The 17,152-nt window shown below is 38.4% G+C and overlaps 1 protein-coding gene and 1 long non-coding RNA gene across 3 annotated transcripts in view; one reads left to right on the top strand and one right to left on the bottom strand.

Annotated features, from left to right (window-relative positions):
- ctxn2 (cortexin 2) overlaps positions 1-3,806 on the top strand; it is a 9,197-nt gene extending 5,391 nt beyond the window's left edge. Inside the window, exons 2-3 of one of the 2 annotated variants that reach the window (XR_014209216.1) lie at positions 1,570-2,500; positions 2,710-3,806. Coding sequence is in view for 1 of the 2 variants with exons in the window: in XM_082182033.1 (XP_082038159.1) it covers positions 1,635-1,880 (246 nt within the window). In the remaining variant the exon portion in view is untranslated. Of the gene's footprint in view, positions 1-1,569 lie in introns of both variants that reach the window. The other variant, XM_082182033.1, reaches the window with a different exon arrangement.
- The window catches only part of LOC309507966, a 113,590-nt gene that overhangs the window by 84,953 nt on the left and 11,485 nt on the right, over positions 1-17,152 (bottom strand). The window lies entirely within an intron of this gene.

Raw genomic sequence — 17,152 nt, 5'->3', positions numbered from 1 at the left:
TTGTTGCGGCTCCTCTCTTCCCAGTCTGTCAGTAACGCTCTGTTTACTTCCTGTCTCTATGAAGCCCCTCCTTCTGAAAAGCACACTGTGCTCTGATTGGTTGGCTGGACCAGTGTGTTGTGATTGGTCGAGCGCTTCGAGTGTGTTTGGGAAATGTCCCGCCCCTTACCATAACCACCAGATTAACACACAACTAACTAACTCAACCAGGCCCCGCCCCGCCCCTTTATTCTGCGTATTAATTATTTAAATGAGGAATATTGTGACGTTCGTTCCTGGAAAAAACTCAAGAGTACAATGGAGGTGTTTCAGGAGTTCAGAAACACTGACACTGATATAGGGGACATTTACACGACACCGTTTTCAACTTAAAACATAAAACGTTATGCATTTTGGCCGTTCGATTTGGTGACTTGAAAACGCAAACCAAGTTTTTAAAAGTGCAAGTTTTTGAAAACGATCACATTATTGTCTCAGTGTAAACTACAAAAACGTGCATTTGTAAAAAATAGTGACGTCATGCACATGCATATTACGTGTTCAGTCTAAAGGTGCATAGTTTCTTTACAAAGTGACACCGCCACCTACTGGCCAGGCAGCAGAATACAGCGTTTTTAGTCTTTGTCGTGGATCCTGGTGAACAGGGATCGTTTTGACAATTTGTACACGAACAATGCAAAGGAAAAACCTTTCCGTTTTTATTAGTGTTGTTGTGTAAACGTATACCCAATAACTCCCTTTAGAGGGACTTTGCAGATGTTTTTCATGCTCAAACAGCAACATTACACACAAAAGACAGGTGAACATGGAAATAAGCAAAATAGAAAATAGGCCCTTATCATTCACGCGGTGCAATGCAGCGGCAGGCGCGACTCGCGCAAGTGTGTTTTGCTAGTTTCAGCCCGATGCAGTTTTCATTTTTACGTCCTGCGCCGCGTTGTTTAAATAGCAAATGCATTTTACCCATTTGTTCGCCCATGGGCTGCTGGTCTGAGAACGAGTGTCTGATTGACTCCATAAAATATCCCTTACCTTCAGAAGTGTCCATCCACCCTTGTTGATCCCCCACCTATCACACTCTCACACACACTTACTCACTCACACACACACACACACACACATCGCTTTGAAAACGATACCCTTATTATCTCTGTGTAAACTACAAAAACACGAATTTGTGAAAACAGTGACGTCATGCACATGTATATTACGTGTTCAGTCTAAAGGCGCAAAGTGACATTGCCACCTACTGGCCAGGCAGCAGAATACAGCGTTTTTAGTGCCTGAGAACACCTTCCCAAAGCTAGAGCCCCATACATTTAAATTTATGCATCTGGCAGACGTCTTTATCCAAAGCGACTAACATTGCATTTCGAGGCTCACATTTACATTCTTATCAGTAACTCCCTTTGCAGGGACTTTGTGCTTTACAGATGTTTTTCAAGCTCAAACAACAACATTACACACTAACGAAACTTAAACATGGAAATAAGCAAAACAGGTATGAAGTGCTGCTTTGAAATGAGCCTGTGTCTGATTGATTCCTTAAAATATCCCTTACCTTCACAGGTGTCCATCCATCCCCGTTGATCCCCAATATCGACGCGCGAGGATGAAGGGGCTCGTCCGGGAACATGTGTAGCGTTCATTTCAACCACAGTCTGGCGGCCATGAGCAGCGGAGACATCATGGCCTATTCCCTGAGCCTGGAGCAGAAGACGGCCTTCGCGTTTGTGGGGATGTTGCTGGTGTTTCTGGGCTTGTTGATCGTCAGGTGTTTCCGGATCCTGTTGGACCCCTACAGTAGCATGCCGTCCTCGAGCTGGGGCGACGGGCTCGAGGGGCTGGAGAAGGGCACGTTCGAATACGCTCTCACCTGAGAACACCTTCCCAAAGCTAGAGCCCCATACATTTACATTTATGCATTTGGTAGACGCCTTTATCCAAAGCGACTTTCATTGCATTTCAAGGCACACATTTACATTCCTATCAGTTCTTGCTTTCCCTGTGGATCGAACCCATGGCCTTGGTGTTGCAAGCGCCAATGCTCTACTGTTTGAGCTACAGGAAAGCACAAAGCCTTCGCCATAAATCATAAAGCCTTCGCATCATACGGGGACGTAAACACAGGATGTTTAGAGATTTTGAACACACCGTCCCCTAAAAGAAAGCGTAATGTTCAGTGATGCAAATGCAATGGCCAAAGACGTCAGCTTGAAGCTGCGATGGATCACAAGAACACGTCCTGCGTGAATGTCCTCAAACGGTGTGAGAATTCATCAAGATCTCCTACGTCACACACAGAAAGGGTTTTTGTCTTGTTTTCCAGTACAAATACTGTATCTAAACATTCTTAAATCAAGATGCATTTATTTGAGACTCAAGATGACTTAAGATATTAAGTCTTGTTTTCTGAAAAATTGCTCAAAATTAAAGGTGAAGTTAGCGATTTCTGAGAAATGCTGTTAAACTTTATAGGACTGAGCAGCACAACACACTTGTAGCCAATCAGCAGTAGGGGGTGTGTCTACTCATGATGGGGGAGGAGACAGAGTGAGCCAATCAGCAGTAGGGGCGTGTCCCCTCATGAAAGGGGAGGATACAGTGTGAGCCAATCAGCAGTAGGGGGGCGTGTCCACATGACGGGGGAGAGAGTGAGCCAATCAGCAGTAGGGGGTGTGTCCATTCATGATGGGGGAGGAGACAGAGTGAGCCAATCAGCAGCAGGGGGTGTGTCTACTCATGATGGGGAGGAGACAGAGTGAGCCAATCAGCAGTAGGGGGTGTGTCCACTCATGAAGGGGGAGTAGAGAAAGTGAGTGAGAGGGAGATTTAAAGAAAGACTGTAGAAAGAGAGATGGCTGAGAGACATTACAACAAGGAATATTCTCAGAGGAATATTTCAGGCAAGAGCTTTAGGACACATGTTTATAGCATATTTGAAAAGCTTTCCAGCGCTGGAGAGACCTAAACGGGAAAGCCTGAAAACAGATGCAGAGGTTTCGTTGTTTCTACTCCATACACTAGTAACATTGGTGTTAATATCTTCAGTCATTTAAGATTTAAGAATGTTTAGAAATTTGGAAAACAAGACCCAAAAAACTGAGGAAGGATATCATTTGTTTTACAGTGAATTTGTAGTATGATGTCACATCATCTAGCCAATGGGCATCTCAGGGAAGAGGAGAAAAGACTTGAACTAAAAAGAAAACAAGATGGCACACATGTGAGGATGTAAACGGGGTAAAATCGCCCGTTCATTCATGCTGTCCGTCCATTTAGTACTGAAGTACGTTTGCGTAGAGAACGTCTCTGGCCTAGCTCTCCTGTTTACTGTGATCTGCATCTCTGAGGCCGACCGGACTCAAATAACCTGCTGTTTCTGAGAAGCTGTGAAATCTTAAAGCATTGAAAACATCGTCTCGACTTTTGTGTTTCTAGCACATATTTGCAATCGCTCTCTTCACGTACTGCCTATGAAAACATCTGCACACAGATACGAAACCACAGAGACTTTGAGAGGGAAAATTCTTGAATGTAATGTCTGAAATCGTGACACCTCTGTTTGTTTGCGTGACAGAAGAGTGTGTCACCATGACAACAGCAGAGAACCGCGGGCCGGATCCGAGTGATGCACCGATGAAAGCGTAGCTCATCTCATGTTCTAGTGCTGTGAATCTGCCTTACTGTTACTCGGACTGGATTCTGTGCCTTCATTTAGCGACGGTATATCTCCTGGAATCATCTGTGTGTGTGTGTGTGTGTGTGTGTGTGTGTGAGGATGACGAAGATGAAGACCACTGTGTTTCTCTGATGCTGAAGATGGTCTGTGTTTATTCATCTGCTGGAATAAAACAATTATGGACCTTCCTTTTGCTGTCAGTTTATTTCCTAAAACATGAAATCAAAATTCACTTTATTTAGGCTACCTTGTAAATTCTTGTTGCACCTTTATCAGCGGCGCTGCTTCCAGAAGTATTTCTTCCATATTTTCTCTATTTAAAAATAGGCCTAATACTATGCATTACATTTGATTTGAGTTCTTTCTTTCAACCAGCACAAAATCTGTTTATTTTTAACTTGCACATAATGCATTAATTATATAAAATAAAAAGTGTTTATTTATTTAATTTAGAAATGGTTTATAATTGATTATTGACAAGATATGACACTCTTCCAGTTTCCATATTTTGTCATTACTTTAATCCCTCGTCATGGCAACACCATTCAAGATATCTAATACTTGTTCGCAATTTAGTATCTTTAATATTGTGTTGTGTTGAGAAAGTTTGGTGTGAATCGTATGACGACTTTTGGAGTGTCATCATGATGAGGGAGGAGAGAGAGCGAGCCAATCAGCAGTAGGGGGCGTGTCCACTCATGAAGGGGGAGGAGAGCGAGTGAGCTAATCAGCAGCAGGGGGCGTGTCATCATGAAGGGGGAGGAGAGAGAGCGAGCCAATCAGCAGGAGGGGGCGTGTCATCATGAAGGGGGAGGAGAGAGAGTGAGTGAGAGAGAGATTTAAAGAAAGACTGTAGAAAGAGAGATGGCTGAGAGACATTACAACAAGGAATATTCTCAGAGGAATATTTCAGGCAAGAACTTCAGGCGCGCGTTAATAGCATATTTGAAAGGCTTTCCCTCTATTCCATATTTCGTCATTACTTTAATCCCTCGTCATGGCAACACCGTTCAAGATATTTAAAACCTGTTCGCAATTTAGTATCTTTAACATTGTGTCATGTTGAGAAAGTTTGGTGTGAATCGGATGATGCCTTTTGTAAAAAATTCAGAGCTTGATTAAAAAAAATCCACATTCAAACTAAAATAATCTGACAAAAAAATACCACAAAAATCTCCTATTTCTCCTTCGGGTTGTGAAAGTTCTCACAAATACAATTGATACTGAGAAGAAGGTCAAGGTTATGAGTTGTGACGCAGAAATGTCTGCACTTTACAACCGCAAATCATTCAATGGCATCTATGATCTACTGATCCACAAACTGATTGCTGAAGTTTCAGGAATCTATCAGTGATAGCAGGGAGACTTCTGGAAAAACTGTCATGCAGGAAAAAAACAACAACATCAGAGTAACAGTGAAGAAACAAGTACAACAGTTGCACAATTTCCTCTGAGTAATATCATTATGCAAATGATCCTGCATTTCCAAATAACTTCATGATAGATCATTTGTTGAGATTTACAACTTATTCATGTGCAAAGATCAGAATACAGTGTTTCTTGAAGGTGCAGTGTGTAATATTTAGGAGGATCTGTTGACAGAAATGCAATATCATATTCATAACTGGGTTTTCAGTGTTGTATAAAGGCCTTACAAAGGCATTTCTCTCTACACACACCGCGGGTCCGCTTACATCAACATGTTTCTACGGTGGCCCTGAGCGGACAAACGCGTTTCGTCACTATGTCGTTCTTCATGATAAGAAGCGAGCTTAAGTCAGCGAATAAAACCCTGACACAATAATGAACAAGTAACAATAACATTCGCAATAACATATCGTTTTACTGAATAATTAAGTAAACCTCATTTCTTTATCTTTGTAAAGAAACCTCACTGTTTAACTGGCGACTCTCTGCTGTCTCAGACGACGACATCACTTCCTGTCGGCCACCGTAACTTCTGTTGGGTGCAATTCACAACCTCACCACTAGATGCGCTAAAAATCACACCTTTAAGGTCCTGGATGTTGGTTGATCTTCTGTTGAGGGTAGAGATGCAGGATAGATCGGCCACCGTCTCAGTATCGGCCGATATATGTTCATTTTTAATGTTAGCGTTATCGGCCCGATTAGAAAAATGTATCTGATATATTAAAGCTGATGAATAATGGATTGTTTTAGTAAAGACTTGTTTTTGTAATCAGGCTCTCAAAAATTTGATTACATTTTAGATTTAGATTTATTGGCCAAAATATCGGTTATCGGCTTTCAGCATATAAAGAATTATCGGTTATCGGCCGAAATGTTCATATCGGTGCATCTCTAGTTGAGGGACATTACTTTCTGGTGTTCTTCTGATCTTCTTGTTAAGCACTAAAGTCTCACTCTACGCTGGTTACATCTTCTGGCAAATCAAATAAATCATCAATATTAGTCCAGACAAGAATGATAGCGCAGAACGGTGGAGGAGAGGTGCACTAATACTCTATCAGGATTTTACCTGAACGATAAAATACAACATGGTGGTGCGTGTTTAAAAGCAATCAGGAAGAAACGAGTGGGACAAATTAGGAATGGGAACAAAATGGATGTTATGCAGCCCCTTCCACATGGAACACATTGCAGATTGATTTGAAGTTGCAAAATTTGATTTCTTTTGGTCAATTTAAACATTACATGAAATCTTTGGAAATAGATGCTATAAATTGCTGTCACTGCTTTTAATATGTATTTTTTAAGTAGTCTTATGCTGATTGTTTATGTTTATGTATGTGTGTTTGTTGTTTATATTTGTTACTGTGCGCTGTCAATACACTGTCATCTTGGCCAGGTCTCTCTTGGAAAAGAGGTTTTAAATCTCAATGAGATAACCTGGTTAAATAAAGGTAAAAAAAAAAAAAAAAAAAAAAAAAAAAAAAAATGCAAAGTGCCAGTATATGCACATTTGGAAAGCATTTTCTTTTGCGCGATTTGAGCTAAAGCAGCTATTACTTTTGTGTTCATAATTAACACTTAATCTTAACAGATAGAGGCTATTTTGGAGAGTTTCATATTTTCCTGATTCGAGTAGATTAAAGCTGTACTTGTGTGCTAACATTACCTACATACAAATATCTAGGTTATTATTATCTTTCTATATGTATTCCAAGCTTTGGCATTATTGTATTATTACAGTCATGCCAATAAAGCAATTTTGACTTGTGGTTTTGCATTGGCAAGCATCCGTGATATTTCCTTAAGAAAATGTCAAAATCGAGATGTATGTCATGACTTTCATAAGGGAATCACTGTTGCAAGGGATAAGTACATGCAAATTTTCAAGAAAGTGAGCAAGCATTCCTTAAACTGGGAAAAAAGAAAATCTGTGATGAAGTTACTAACAAAATTACCCACCTGCTATTTTGTTGTTGTTGTTCCGATATGGAGCCCTAATTATAACACTGACATAAACACATGAATCTGATACATAACGCATGTTCACAGCGCGACAGAAACTGACCTGAACTGCATGGATAAACTGATCAACTTGATTGAACCTTTTTCTGTGATTTGACCACACACACACACACACACACACACACACACACACACACACACACACACACTCTCTCTCTCTCTCTCTCACACACACACACACACTTTCGTCCCCCCGGTTTACTGAAGATATAATTTTGCATTAATGATTCGTCATGATGCACCAGTGAACACTGTCTATTGTTAGAACTTTTCATTAATAGTTCACTCGAACACTACTGATAATTTTGCTCTTAGAAATACGAATATAACATCAGAAGAATTCAATTAATTCCTCAACCTAAGACGACTTTCTCCATGATTCACTACGCCTGCATTCATTCGCTTTCACACCAGAACCAGTGTTTCTGTCGTGCCACACTGGCCATATTTACATGCACTTCAGCGATTATTAAAGACTTGAAGGAAGTTTGCATATGTACATCTAGTCAAAATATTCCTGTATCCTGTATTGTTCACACTATTATTTTATGCAATGCTCCACTACGAGATTCCATTCGTTGGCCACTAGTTACATAAATGACGAAATATTGACGCTTCGAGTGTGTTTGGGAAATGTCCCGCCCCTTACCATAACCACCAGTTTAACACACGACTAACTAACTCAACCAGGCCCCGCCACGCCCCTTTATTCTGCGTATTAATTATTTAAATGAGGAATATTGTGACGTGTTCGTTCCTGGAAAAAACTCAAGAGTACAATGGAGGCGTTTCAGGAGTTCAGAAACACTGACACTGATATAGGGGACATTTACACGACACCGTTTTCAACTTAAAACATAAAACGTTATGCATTTTGGCCGTTCGATTTGGTGGCTTGAAAACGCAAACCAAGTTTTTAAAAGTGCAAGTTTTTGAAAACGATCACATTATTGTCTCAGTGTAAACTACAAAAACGTGAATTTGTAAAAAATAGTGACGTCATGCACATGCATATTACGTGTTCAGTCTAAAGGTGCATAGTTTCTTTACAAAGTGACACCGCCACCTACTGGCCAGGCAGCAGAATACAGCGTTTTTAGTCATTGTCGTGGATCCTGGTAAACAGGGATCGTTTTGACAATTTGTACACGAACAATGCAAAGGAAAAACCTTTCCGTTTTTATTAGTGTTGTTGTGTAAATGTATACCCAATAACTCCCTTTAGAGGGACTTTGCAGATGTTTTTCATGCTTTGCAAATCATGTTTTGCTAGTTTCAGCCCGATGCAGTTTTCATTTTTACGTCCTGCGCCGCGTTGTTTAAATAGCAAATGCATTTTACCCATTTGTTCGCCCATGGGCTGCTGGTCTGAGAACGAGTGTCTGATTGACTCCATAAAATATCCCTTACCTTCAGAAGTGTCCATCCATCCTTGTTGATCCCCCACCTATCACACTCTCACACACTTACTCACTCACACACACACACACACATCGCTTTGAAAACGATACCCTTATTATCTCTGTGTAAACTACAAAAACACGAATTTGTGAAAACAGTGACGTCATGCACATGTATATTACGTGTTCAGTCTAAAGGCGCAAAGTGACATTGCCACCTACTGGCCAGGCAGCAGAATACAGCGTTTTTAGTGCCTGAGAACACCTTCCCAAAGCTAGAGCCCCATACATTTAAATTTATGCATCTGGCAGACGTCTTTATCCAAAGCGACTAACATTGCATTTCGAGGCTCACATTTACATTCTTATCAGTAACTCCCTTTACAGGGACTTTGTGCTTTACAGATGTTTTTCAAGCTCAAACAACAACATTACACACTAACGAAACTTAAACATGGAAATAAGCAAAACAGGTATGAAGTGCTGCTTTGAAATGAGCCCGTGTCTGATTGATTCCTTAAAATATCCCTTACCTTCACAGGTGTCCATCCATCCCCGTTGATCCCCAATATCGACGCGTGAGGATGAAGGGGCTCGTCCGGGAACATGTGTAGCGTTCATTACAACCACAGTCTGGCGGCCATGAGCAGCGGAGACATCATGGCCTATTCCCTGAGCCTGGAGCAGAAGACGGCCTTCGCGTTTGTGGGGATGTTGCTGGTGTTTCTGGGCTTGTTGATCGTCAGGTGTTTCCTTATCCTGTTGGACCCCTACAGTAGCATGCCGTCCTCGAGCTGGGGCGACGGGCTCGAGGGGCTGGAGAAGGGCACGTTCGAATACGCTCTCACCTGAGAACACCTTCCCAAAGCTAGAGCCCCATACATTTACATTATGCATTTGGCAGACGCCTTTATCCAAAGCGACTTTCATTGCATTTCAAGGCACACATTTACATTCCTATCAGTTCTTGCTTTCCCTGTGGATCGAACCCATGGCCTTGGTGTTGCAAATTGTTATCATTTGTTGAATGCAATAAATTAAATAAACCCTCATAAATGTATCTGTGGGCTAACACTTTTTAAAATATATAATATATCCTGGTGTGATTGTTCTTAAAGGAGAACTTGGTAACTTTTTTAACTTAATAAAACTGTCTAGAAATCATTTGGATGGTTAAACAACCTGTTCTGGTGATATTGGTGACTTTCCCCGCTCCCCCCAGCGTTCCCAGGCGGAAAACCAACCTTGCAACTTGCAACACTACCGTCCCGGCAAGTTAGAAATTGGAAGTCTCGTGAGAAGCGAGAACTAGAACGAGAACGAGCGCGAAACACAAATTGCTTTACGGCAATTCGACATAAACACACACGCATGTATGATGTATCACCAGATTACCCACCTCGGTAGACATAGCTCCACGCGATACAGTTGGCTTGCTCCGATCAAAACAAACGCACATGAGCAGCGGTAGAGAGGGGGAGGAGGCCGCCGCAAATGAGTTTTTACGACCTTGTTGTGAAATATACGCCCCCCCACAGCTGTAGGGGGAGCTCGTGGGGAAAACATGCGACAACAAAAGGGAAAATCAGCGAAGAAGTGACTAGAGTTCGCTAGAGTTACCGAGTTCTGCTTTAAATTCTTGTTCGTTTAAATAAGCCAAATCATTTAAGACCAAACTCAAGCATGAATGTGTTGCTATAATACATACGTACAATTTGGATTAAACAAAATTGTATGGACAAAAGTGGATAAATTACATTTGATACAACTAGCTTACTGTAAATGAGAAACAAAAAAACACTTAACATTATTTTACGGAATATAATAAGCCACCAATTTGATGTTTTAAAAAAAATATTTACAAACATACTGGCAAAATAATGTAACAATATTTTTTAATGTTTTGATTGCAAGGTGTGTTTTTTTGTTTCTCATTTACAGTAACCTAGTTGTATCAAATGTAATTTATCCACTTTTGTCCATACAATTTTGTTTAATCCAAATTGTACGTATGTATTAAAGCAACACATTCATGTATTAAGTATACTTAATCTACCAAAACACGCAGTTAATTACATGCATGATTTGCTGTGACTATACGTCACTGCATCAGCAACTACACAGTTACTGTCTGTTAAATAAAGCAACATGCAGCATATCATCAGTGTTTCTCTGCTAATCCTGAACTGAAGCTCAGGCTCTACTCTTCAACATATCATCAGTGTTTCTCTACTCATCCTGGACTGAAGCTCAGGCTCTACTCTTCAACATATCATCAGTGTTTCTCTACTCATCCTGGACTGAAGCTCAGGCTCTACTCTTCAACACAATGGTGACACACGAAACACACCATACAGAAACACTTTAAACCCCAAAAGAAACATTAAACACTGCCAGATCTCTCAGGATCTCAGCATCTTCACTCATTACAATCCAGACTTTATTTCTTTCATACTAACATTCTTATTGAGAATCAACAGAGGTTTAGAAGTTGAAGTTTTATTGAAAAGAATAAAGTTTGATGTCACCATGATGGAGATCAGTGTTTGCTTTAGTTGGGCTCTTGAACTTTTAGTGTTTAACTTTAATGTTTTTCTGGCTGCATTAACTGTGTGTCTCTGATGCATATTTGTAATTATAGCAATCCAAGAGAAACTCAGATCAGAAGATGTTGGTCACTTTTAGTGATAATAGTCATCATGTAGTGTCCTGCTTTATTAATACCACTTAAAGTGAAATATCAGATTTTAAGTCATTAAATATTAGTTGTTCAATTTGCATGACAAAACTGGTACAGTAAATCTGCAGTGCTGTGATACTCAGATTTTATGAAGTCATTATACAGAAAATGTTTTGACAGGATCATATAGACTCACTCAGACATCAAGAATCAGCGTATGAATCACAACAATGGTGACAATGAAAACAAATCTGAATTACTATAAAGTCACAAAAAGGCTTTGTTGGTTGTCACCATTGTTGAGATTCATATGTTGATTCTTGATGTCTCTATACTACTAAAAAAATGAACCAGCTCAAAACTTTTTTTCTTTTTCTGATTGTTATAATACTGATGTCACAATACTTCAAGGGTTATGTGAAGAATTACAACACTAATTATAGACTTTGTATAAAGCTAAATTTCATCTACATATCTAATCTAAGCTAATATATTGAAAGATTTGACAGACACATCAGTGAATCAGATCATCATATGGTGACTATAACATCATCAATGAATGACCAAGATCATCTGATATCTTTTCCAGCATTTATTGCTATAACAAACGTGTATCAAACACACAGTTAAAGCAGCCAGAGAAAAACAAAAGCTATAAACTAAAGGGTCATGAGCCCAACTAAAGCAGACACTGATCTCAATCATGGTGACATCAAATTTATTTTAAAGTTTTTTACACTTTATTTAAATTAGCATATTTTACTTTAATTTTAGGGTTTTTGTTTGGCAGCCGCAGCTGCCAGTCATTTGACCCTTTTTTAAAGATTTTTTTACAATGAAGGTATATGATCATAATAATGCAGGAAATACCTGTGAAATAACAGTGTTTTTTTCATTTTTTTTTTAGTAGCATATTTTACTTTAATTTTAAGGTTTTTGTTTGGCAGCCGCAGCTGCCAGTCATTTGACCCTTTTTTTACAATGAAGGTATTTGATCGTGATTATTCAGGAAATACCTGTAAAATAACAGTGTTTTTCAGTTTATTTAATTTAGGATGTTTTACAGTTTTTTGGGGAGCTGACAGTCATTTGACCATTTTATCATTTAATTGTTTTGTTTCTGTTAAATTACAGATTATATTTGTAATTTTACATACATTTTTATGTAATTTAAGAAAACAGAAAAAATACTGTATGAAAAATACAATCAATTTTCTGTATAAAAAATGTGAATCACTGTAATTTGTCATTAATGTCACAATACCTAAAATAACAGCTGAATTTTTATTTTACAGATATTATTTGTAATTTTACAGTGTTTTGAGTACAATTTAAAATTAAAGAAAATGATCGTCAAAAAATCTGTTATTTTCTGTAAAATTAGGATTTTTTTTTACAGTGTACAACAGTTGCACAATTTTCTCTGAGTAATATCATTATGCAAATGATCCTGCATTTCCAAATAACTTCATGATAGATCATTTGTTGAGATTTACAACTTATTCATGTGCAAAGATCAGAATACAGTGTTTCTTGAAGGTGCAGTGTGTAATATTTAGGAGGATCTGTTGACAGAAATGCAATATCATATTCATAACTGGGTTTTCAGTGTTGTATAAAGGCCTTACAAAGGCATTTCTCTCTACACACACCGCGGGTCCGCTTACATCAACATGTTTCTACGGTGGCCCTGAGCGGACAAACGCGTTTCGTCACTATGTCGTTCTTCATGATAAGAAGCGAGCTTAAGTCAGCGAATAAAACCCTGACACAATAATGAACAAGTAACAATAACATTCGCAATAACATATCGTTTTACTGAATAATTAAGTAAACCTCATTTCTTTATCTTTGTAAAGAAACCTCACTGTTTAACTGGCGACTCTCTGCTGTCTCAGACGACGACATCACTTCCTGTCGGCCACCGTAACTTCTGTTGGGTGCAATTCACAACCTCACCACTAGATGCGCTAAAAATCACACCTTTAAGGTCCTGGATGTTGGTTGATCTTCTGTTGAGGGTAGAGATGCAGGATAGATCGGCCACCGTCTCAGTATCGGCCGATATATGTTCATTTTTAATGTTAGCGTTATCGGCCCGATTAGAAAAATGTATCTGATATATTAAAGCTGATGAATAATGGATTGTTTTAGTAAAGACTTGTTTTTGTAATCAGGCTCTCAAAAATTTGATTACATTTTAGATTTAGATTTATTGGCCAAAATATCGGTTATCGGCTTTCAGCATATAAAGAATTATCGGTTATCGGCCGAAATGTTCATATCGGTGCATCTCTAGTTGAGGGACATTACTTTCTGGTGTTCTTCTGATCTTCTTGTTAAGCACTAAAGTCTCACTCTACGCTGGTTACATCTTCTGGCAAATCAAATAAATCATCAATATTAGTCCAGACAAGAATGATAGCGCAGAACGGTGGAGGAGAGGTGCACTAATACTCTATCAGGATTTTACCTGAACGATAAAATACAACATGGTGGTGCGTGTTTAAAAGCAATCAGGAAGAAACGAGTGGGACAAATTAGGAATCGGAACAAAATGCAAAGTGCCAGTATATGCACATTTGGAAAGCATTTTCTTTTGCGCGATTTGAGCTAAAGCAGCTATTACTTTTGTGTTCATAATTAACACTTAATCTTAACAGATAGAGGCTATTTTGGAGAGTTTCATATTTACCTGATTCGAGTAGATTAAAGCTGTACTTGTGTGCTAACATTACCTGGGTGAATGACGGATAAGGATTAAGATGTGAAAAAAAATAAAACTGCCAAAAAAATTCAAATTTTAGGACTTTCTATACTTATTAGAGTGTTGTGTATGTAATGCAATGACATGTACACATTTCAAGAATGTAATTAACCACTTTTTTTGGTGAATCAGATCTTTTTCCCCATGAAAATGTCATTCCTGGGTAACGTAATGAATTTTTAAATTAATTACATTTCTACCATTGTTGGCATATACAAATGTACTGATATCCATAATTGGAGCTCAACAAACAACTAGTGCTCATAAAACTACATTTTAATCACAATAAATATAATCAATTTGGGATTTCATATAGACATGGGCTCAGTTTTGGCTGCTGATAACTCAAAATTCAGAACCAAATTTAAAAAAAAGCTGGAAAATGTTTAAAAATGTTTTCCAATAAAGTAAATAAGACTTGTTTTATCATTAACTCAACAAAAAACAGAATTGTGTAATCTAACACACAAATATGGGTTAAATGAATTGCCTGTGTCATTGTTAGCCGGAATGACATACTGTTAGACGGAAGGACATTCTGCAATATTTTTCAGGATTACCATAAAAACCATCCTCAGTATCATTTTTTCCTTTCCAACACTCAAACTTGAAACAAAGTAAGAGACACTGACAAGTTTTTAATGATTTAAAAAAGTTAAATTCATTGATAATGATCCATGTGACTCATTGAATCATATGAAATCAAGATGAATGACAGCTAAAATATGGCAAAAAACATACAATTATGTAAATAATGTTAATGTTAATAATATAACAATGATAACTTTGCCTAAAAGTTGACAAATGTTAATTAAAAACTAGATTGTTGTGCATATGTCATTCTGGATAACGGATGACATGTCCTGGCTAACAGGTTTTTTGTTATACAACAATGATATGTTGTTATCCAGGAATGACAAAAAACAATATTTTTTCTTTATAATCAGGCACTAACTTAACCACCTATGGGAAACTACAACTTAGCTATCATCGCTTAAGGTAACCTTTTAGATCAAATAGATCGTTTTTTAATATAAAATCATTATAAATGTTTTATTAGTGTTATCCAAAAGGTCACATGATATTGCTACAAAGTGCACCAGTGACCGAAATATCAAAATATCGACATTTTAAGAGACGCTTCCTGACCTTTGCACATGTTCTGGTGCTTCTTCAGGGTCTTCTTTTTGATACAATATTATGTCACATGACATACCAAAATGCATTATGGTCCAAAATGGTCATTGATGTCTGTTATCTAGGACTGACATTAGAGAAATCACAATTTGGGGACAAAAGTCGTTCTGTCATAAAAATTTAAATAAGCTTAGTATTATCACTATATTTGTAGGAATCATTGAAAACATCAATACAATTATGCCCAAGTAGATTTTAAATACTTTTATTTATATTTTTAAAAATTTTGTTGTATTTTTGTATTCAGATTTTAAGCCGGGACAGTTACCCGGAATGACATTTTGAGACTTTTGAGCTCAATAGTTCCTTAAAGATTAATTATTTATAATGAATTCTCACATGAGTAATTAAAGAGGGGGAAGTTGAGTCACTTAATGAAGTGCATTTAAAAATGTATACATTTTTATATTATGAATATGCTTGGGACACCAGAATTGACACGCCACGTCATTGACCCACCTACATACAAATATCTAGGTTATTATTATCTTTCTATATGTATTCCAAGCTTTGGCATTATTGTATTATTACAGTCATGCCAATAAAGCAATTTTGACTTTTGGTTTTGCATTGGCAAGCATCCGTGATATTTCCTTAAGAAAATGTCAAAATCGAGATGTATGTCATGACTTTCATAAGGGAATCACTGTTGCAAGGGATAAGTACATGCAAATTTTTCAAGAAAGTGAGCAAGCATTCCTTAAACTGGGAAAAAAGAAAATCTGTGATGAAGTTACTAACAAAATTACCCACCTGCTATTTTGTTGTTGTTGTTCCGATATGGAGCCCTAATTATAACACTGACATAAACACATGAATCTGATACATAACGCATGTTCACAGCGCGACAGAAACTGACCTGAACTGCATGGATAAACTGATCAACTTGATTGAACCTTTTTCTGTGATTTGACCACACACACACACACACACACACACACACACACACACACACACACACACACACACACGCACACACGCACACACACACACACACACACACACACACACACACACACACACACACACACACACACACACACACACACACACACAGAAACATAGTCTAAAGTCAGTGGCGCGTTATTCATTGCTATTTTAAGGGCGCATGCTTAGCCATAATGTAGCGTGTGCACATACACTTTGCTTCTCTCATCTTTGCAAACCATACATAATTACAAGGAAAAATATTCCACATGAGGGAAATCATTGTGGTGTCCATGAAGATGTGAAAAAATAGGCATAAATCTAGCATTTACCCAAATTATTCAGGCTAATTGTAGTAATGATGGATCAAACCTGTTTGACCAATAGTGGCAAGACAATCCGCCGTTATAATAGCCAACCGCCATGGAACAAGCGCGCCTGCTCTTAAAGGGAATGTGAGATGACGCTCTGATTGGTTTATTTCACGTTACGCCCAAACCACACCTATGAGTAATGAAGCTACTTCAGACCAACCCATTTTAGATTTGCGCCGAGATCCGCCCACAAAGTTACTTGCGTTTGGCGTTTGATACTTGCGTTTCAGATGTTAAAACAGGGCCCTCAGTGTCTTGGCATGACTCTACTGACGTTTGGTGCCACTTACATAAATCTCCTAGGAGAAGTCTTTCAAAATCCACAGCATGCCCTCTTTAAATAATCCAAAATAGCTGACTTCCTGTTGGGCGGAGCTAATGAAAGTCAATAGGAAATGTTTTTGTCATGTTGAGGACATCGTCTCTACCAAAATTCGTGAATATCAGACGAAATCTGTGGCAATCACAGCGATAAATACATTTGGAAATAGGGTGCGCTATAGAGTCCACTGGCCACACCCAAAACAAATGACCAACGAATTACTAAATGTTGCTAAACCTTTACGAGTGTGGAATTTTTTTTACGTTTTCCAAAGGGACCATTGCAGTTTTTACCCAGGGGGCGCTGTGGAGTCGACGAGGCCGGAACTGCAGCATCACATCAAAAAA

This window comes from Leuciscus leuciscus (genome assembly GCF_965113295.1).
Source record: "Leuciscus leuciscus genome assembly, chromosome: 10".
NCBI classification, from domain to species: domain Eukaryota; kingdom Metazoa; phylum Chordata; class Actinopteri; order Cypriniformes; family Leuciscidae; genus Leuciscus; species Leuciscus leuciscus.
Note: the sequence above shows the minus strand (reverse complement) of the source record. Positions and strands in the feature narration are given on the sequence as shown.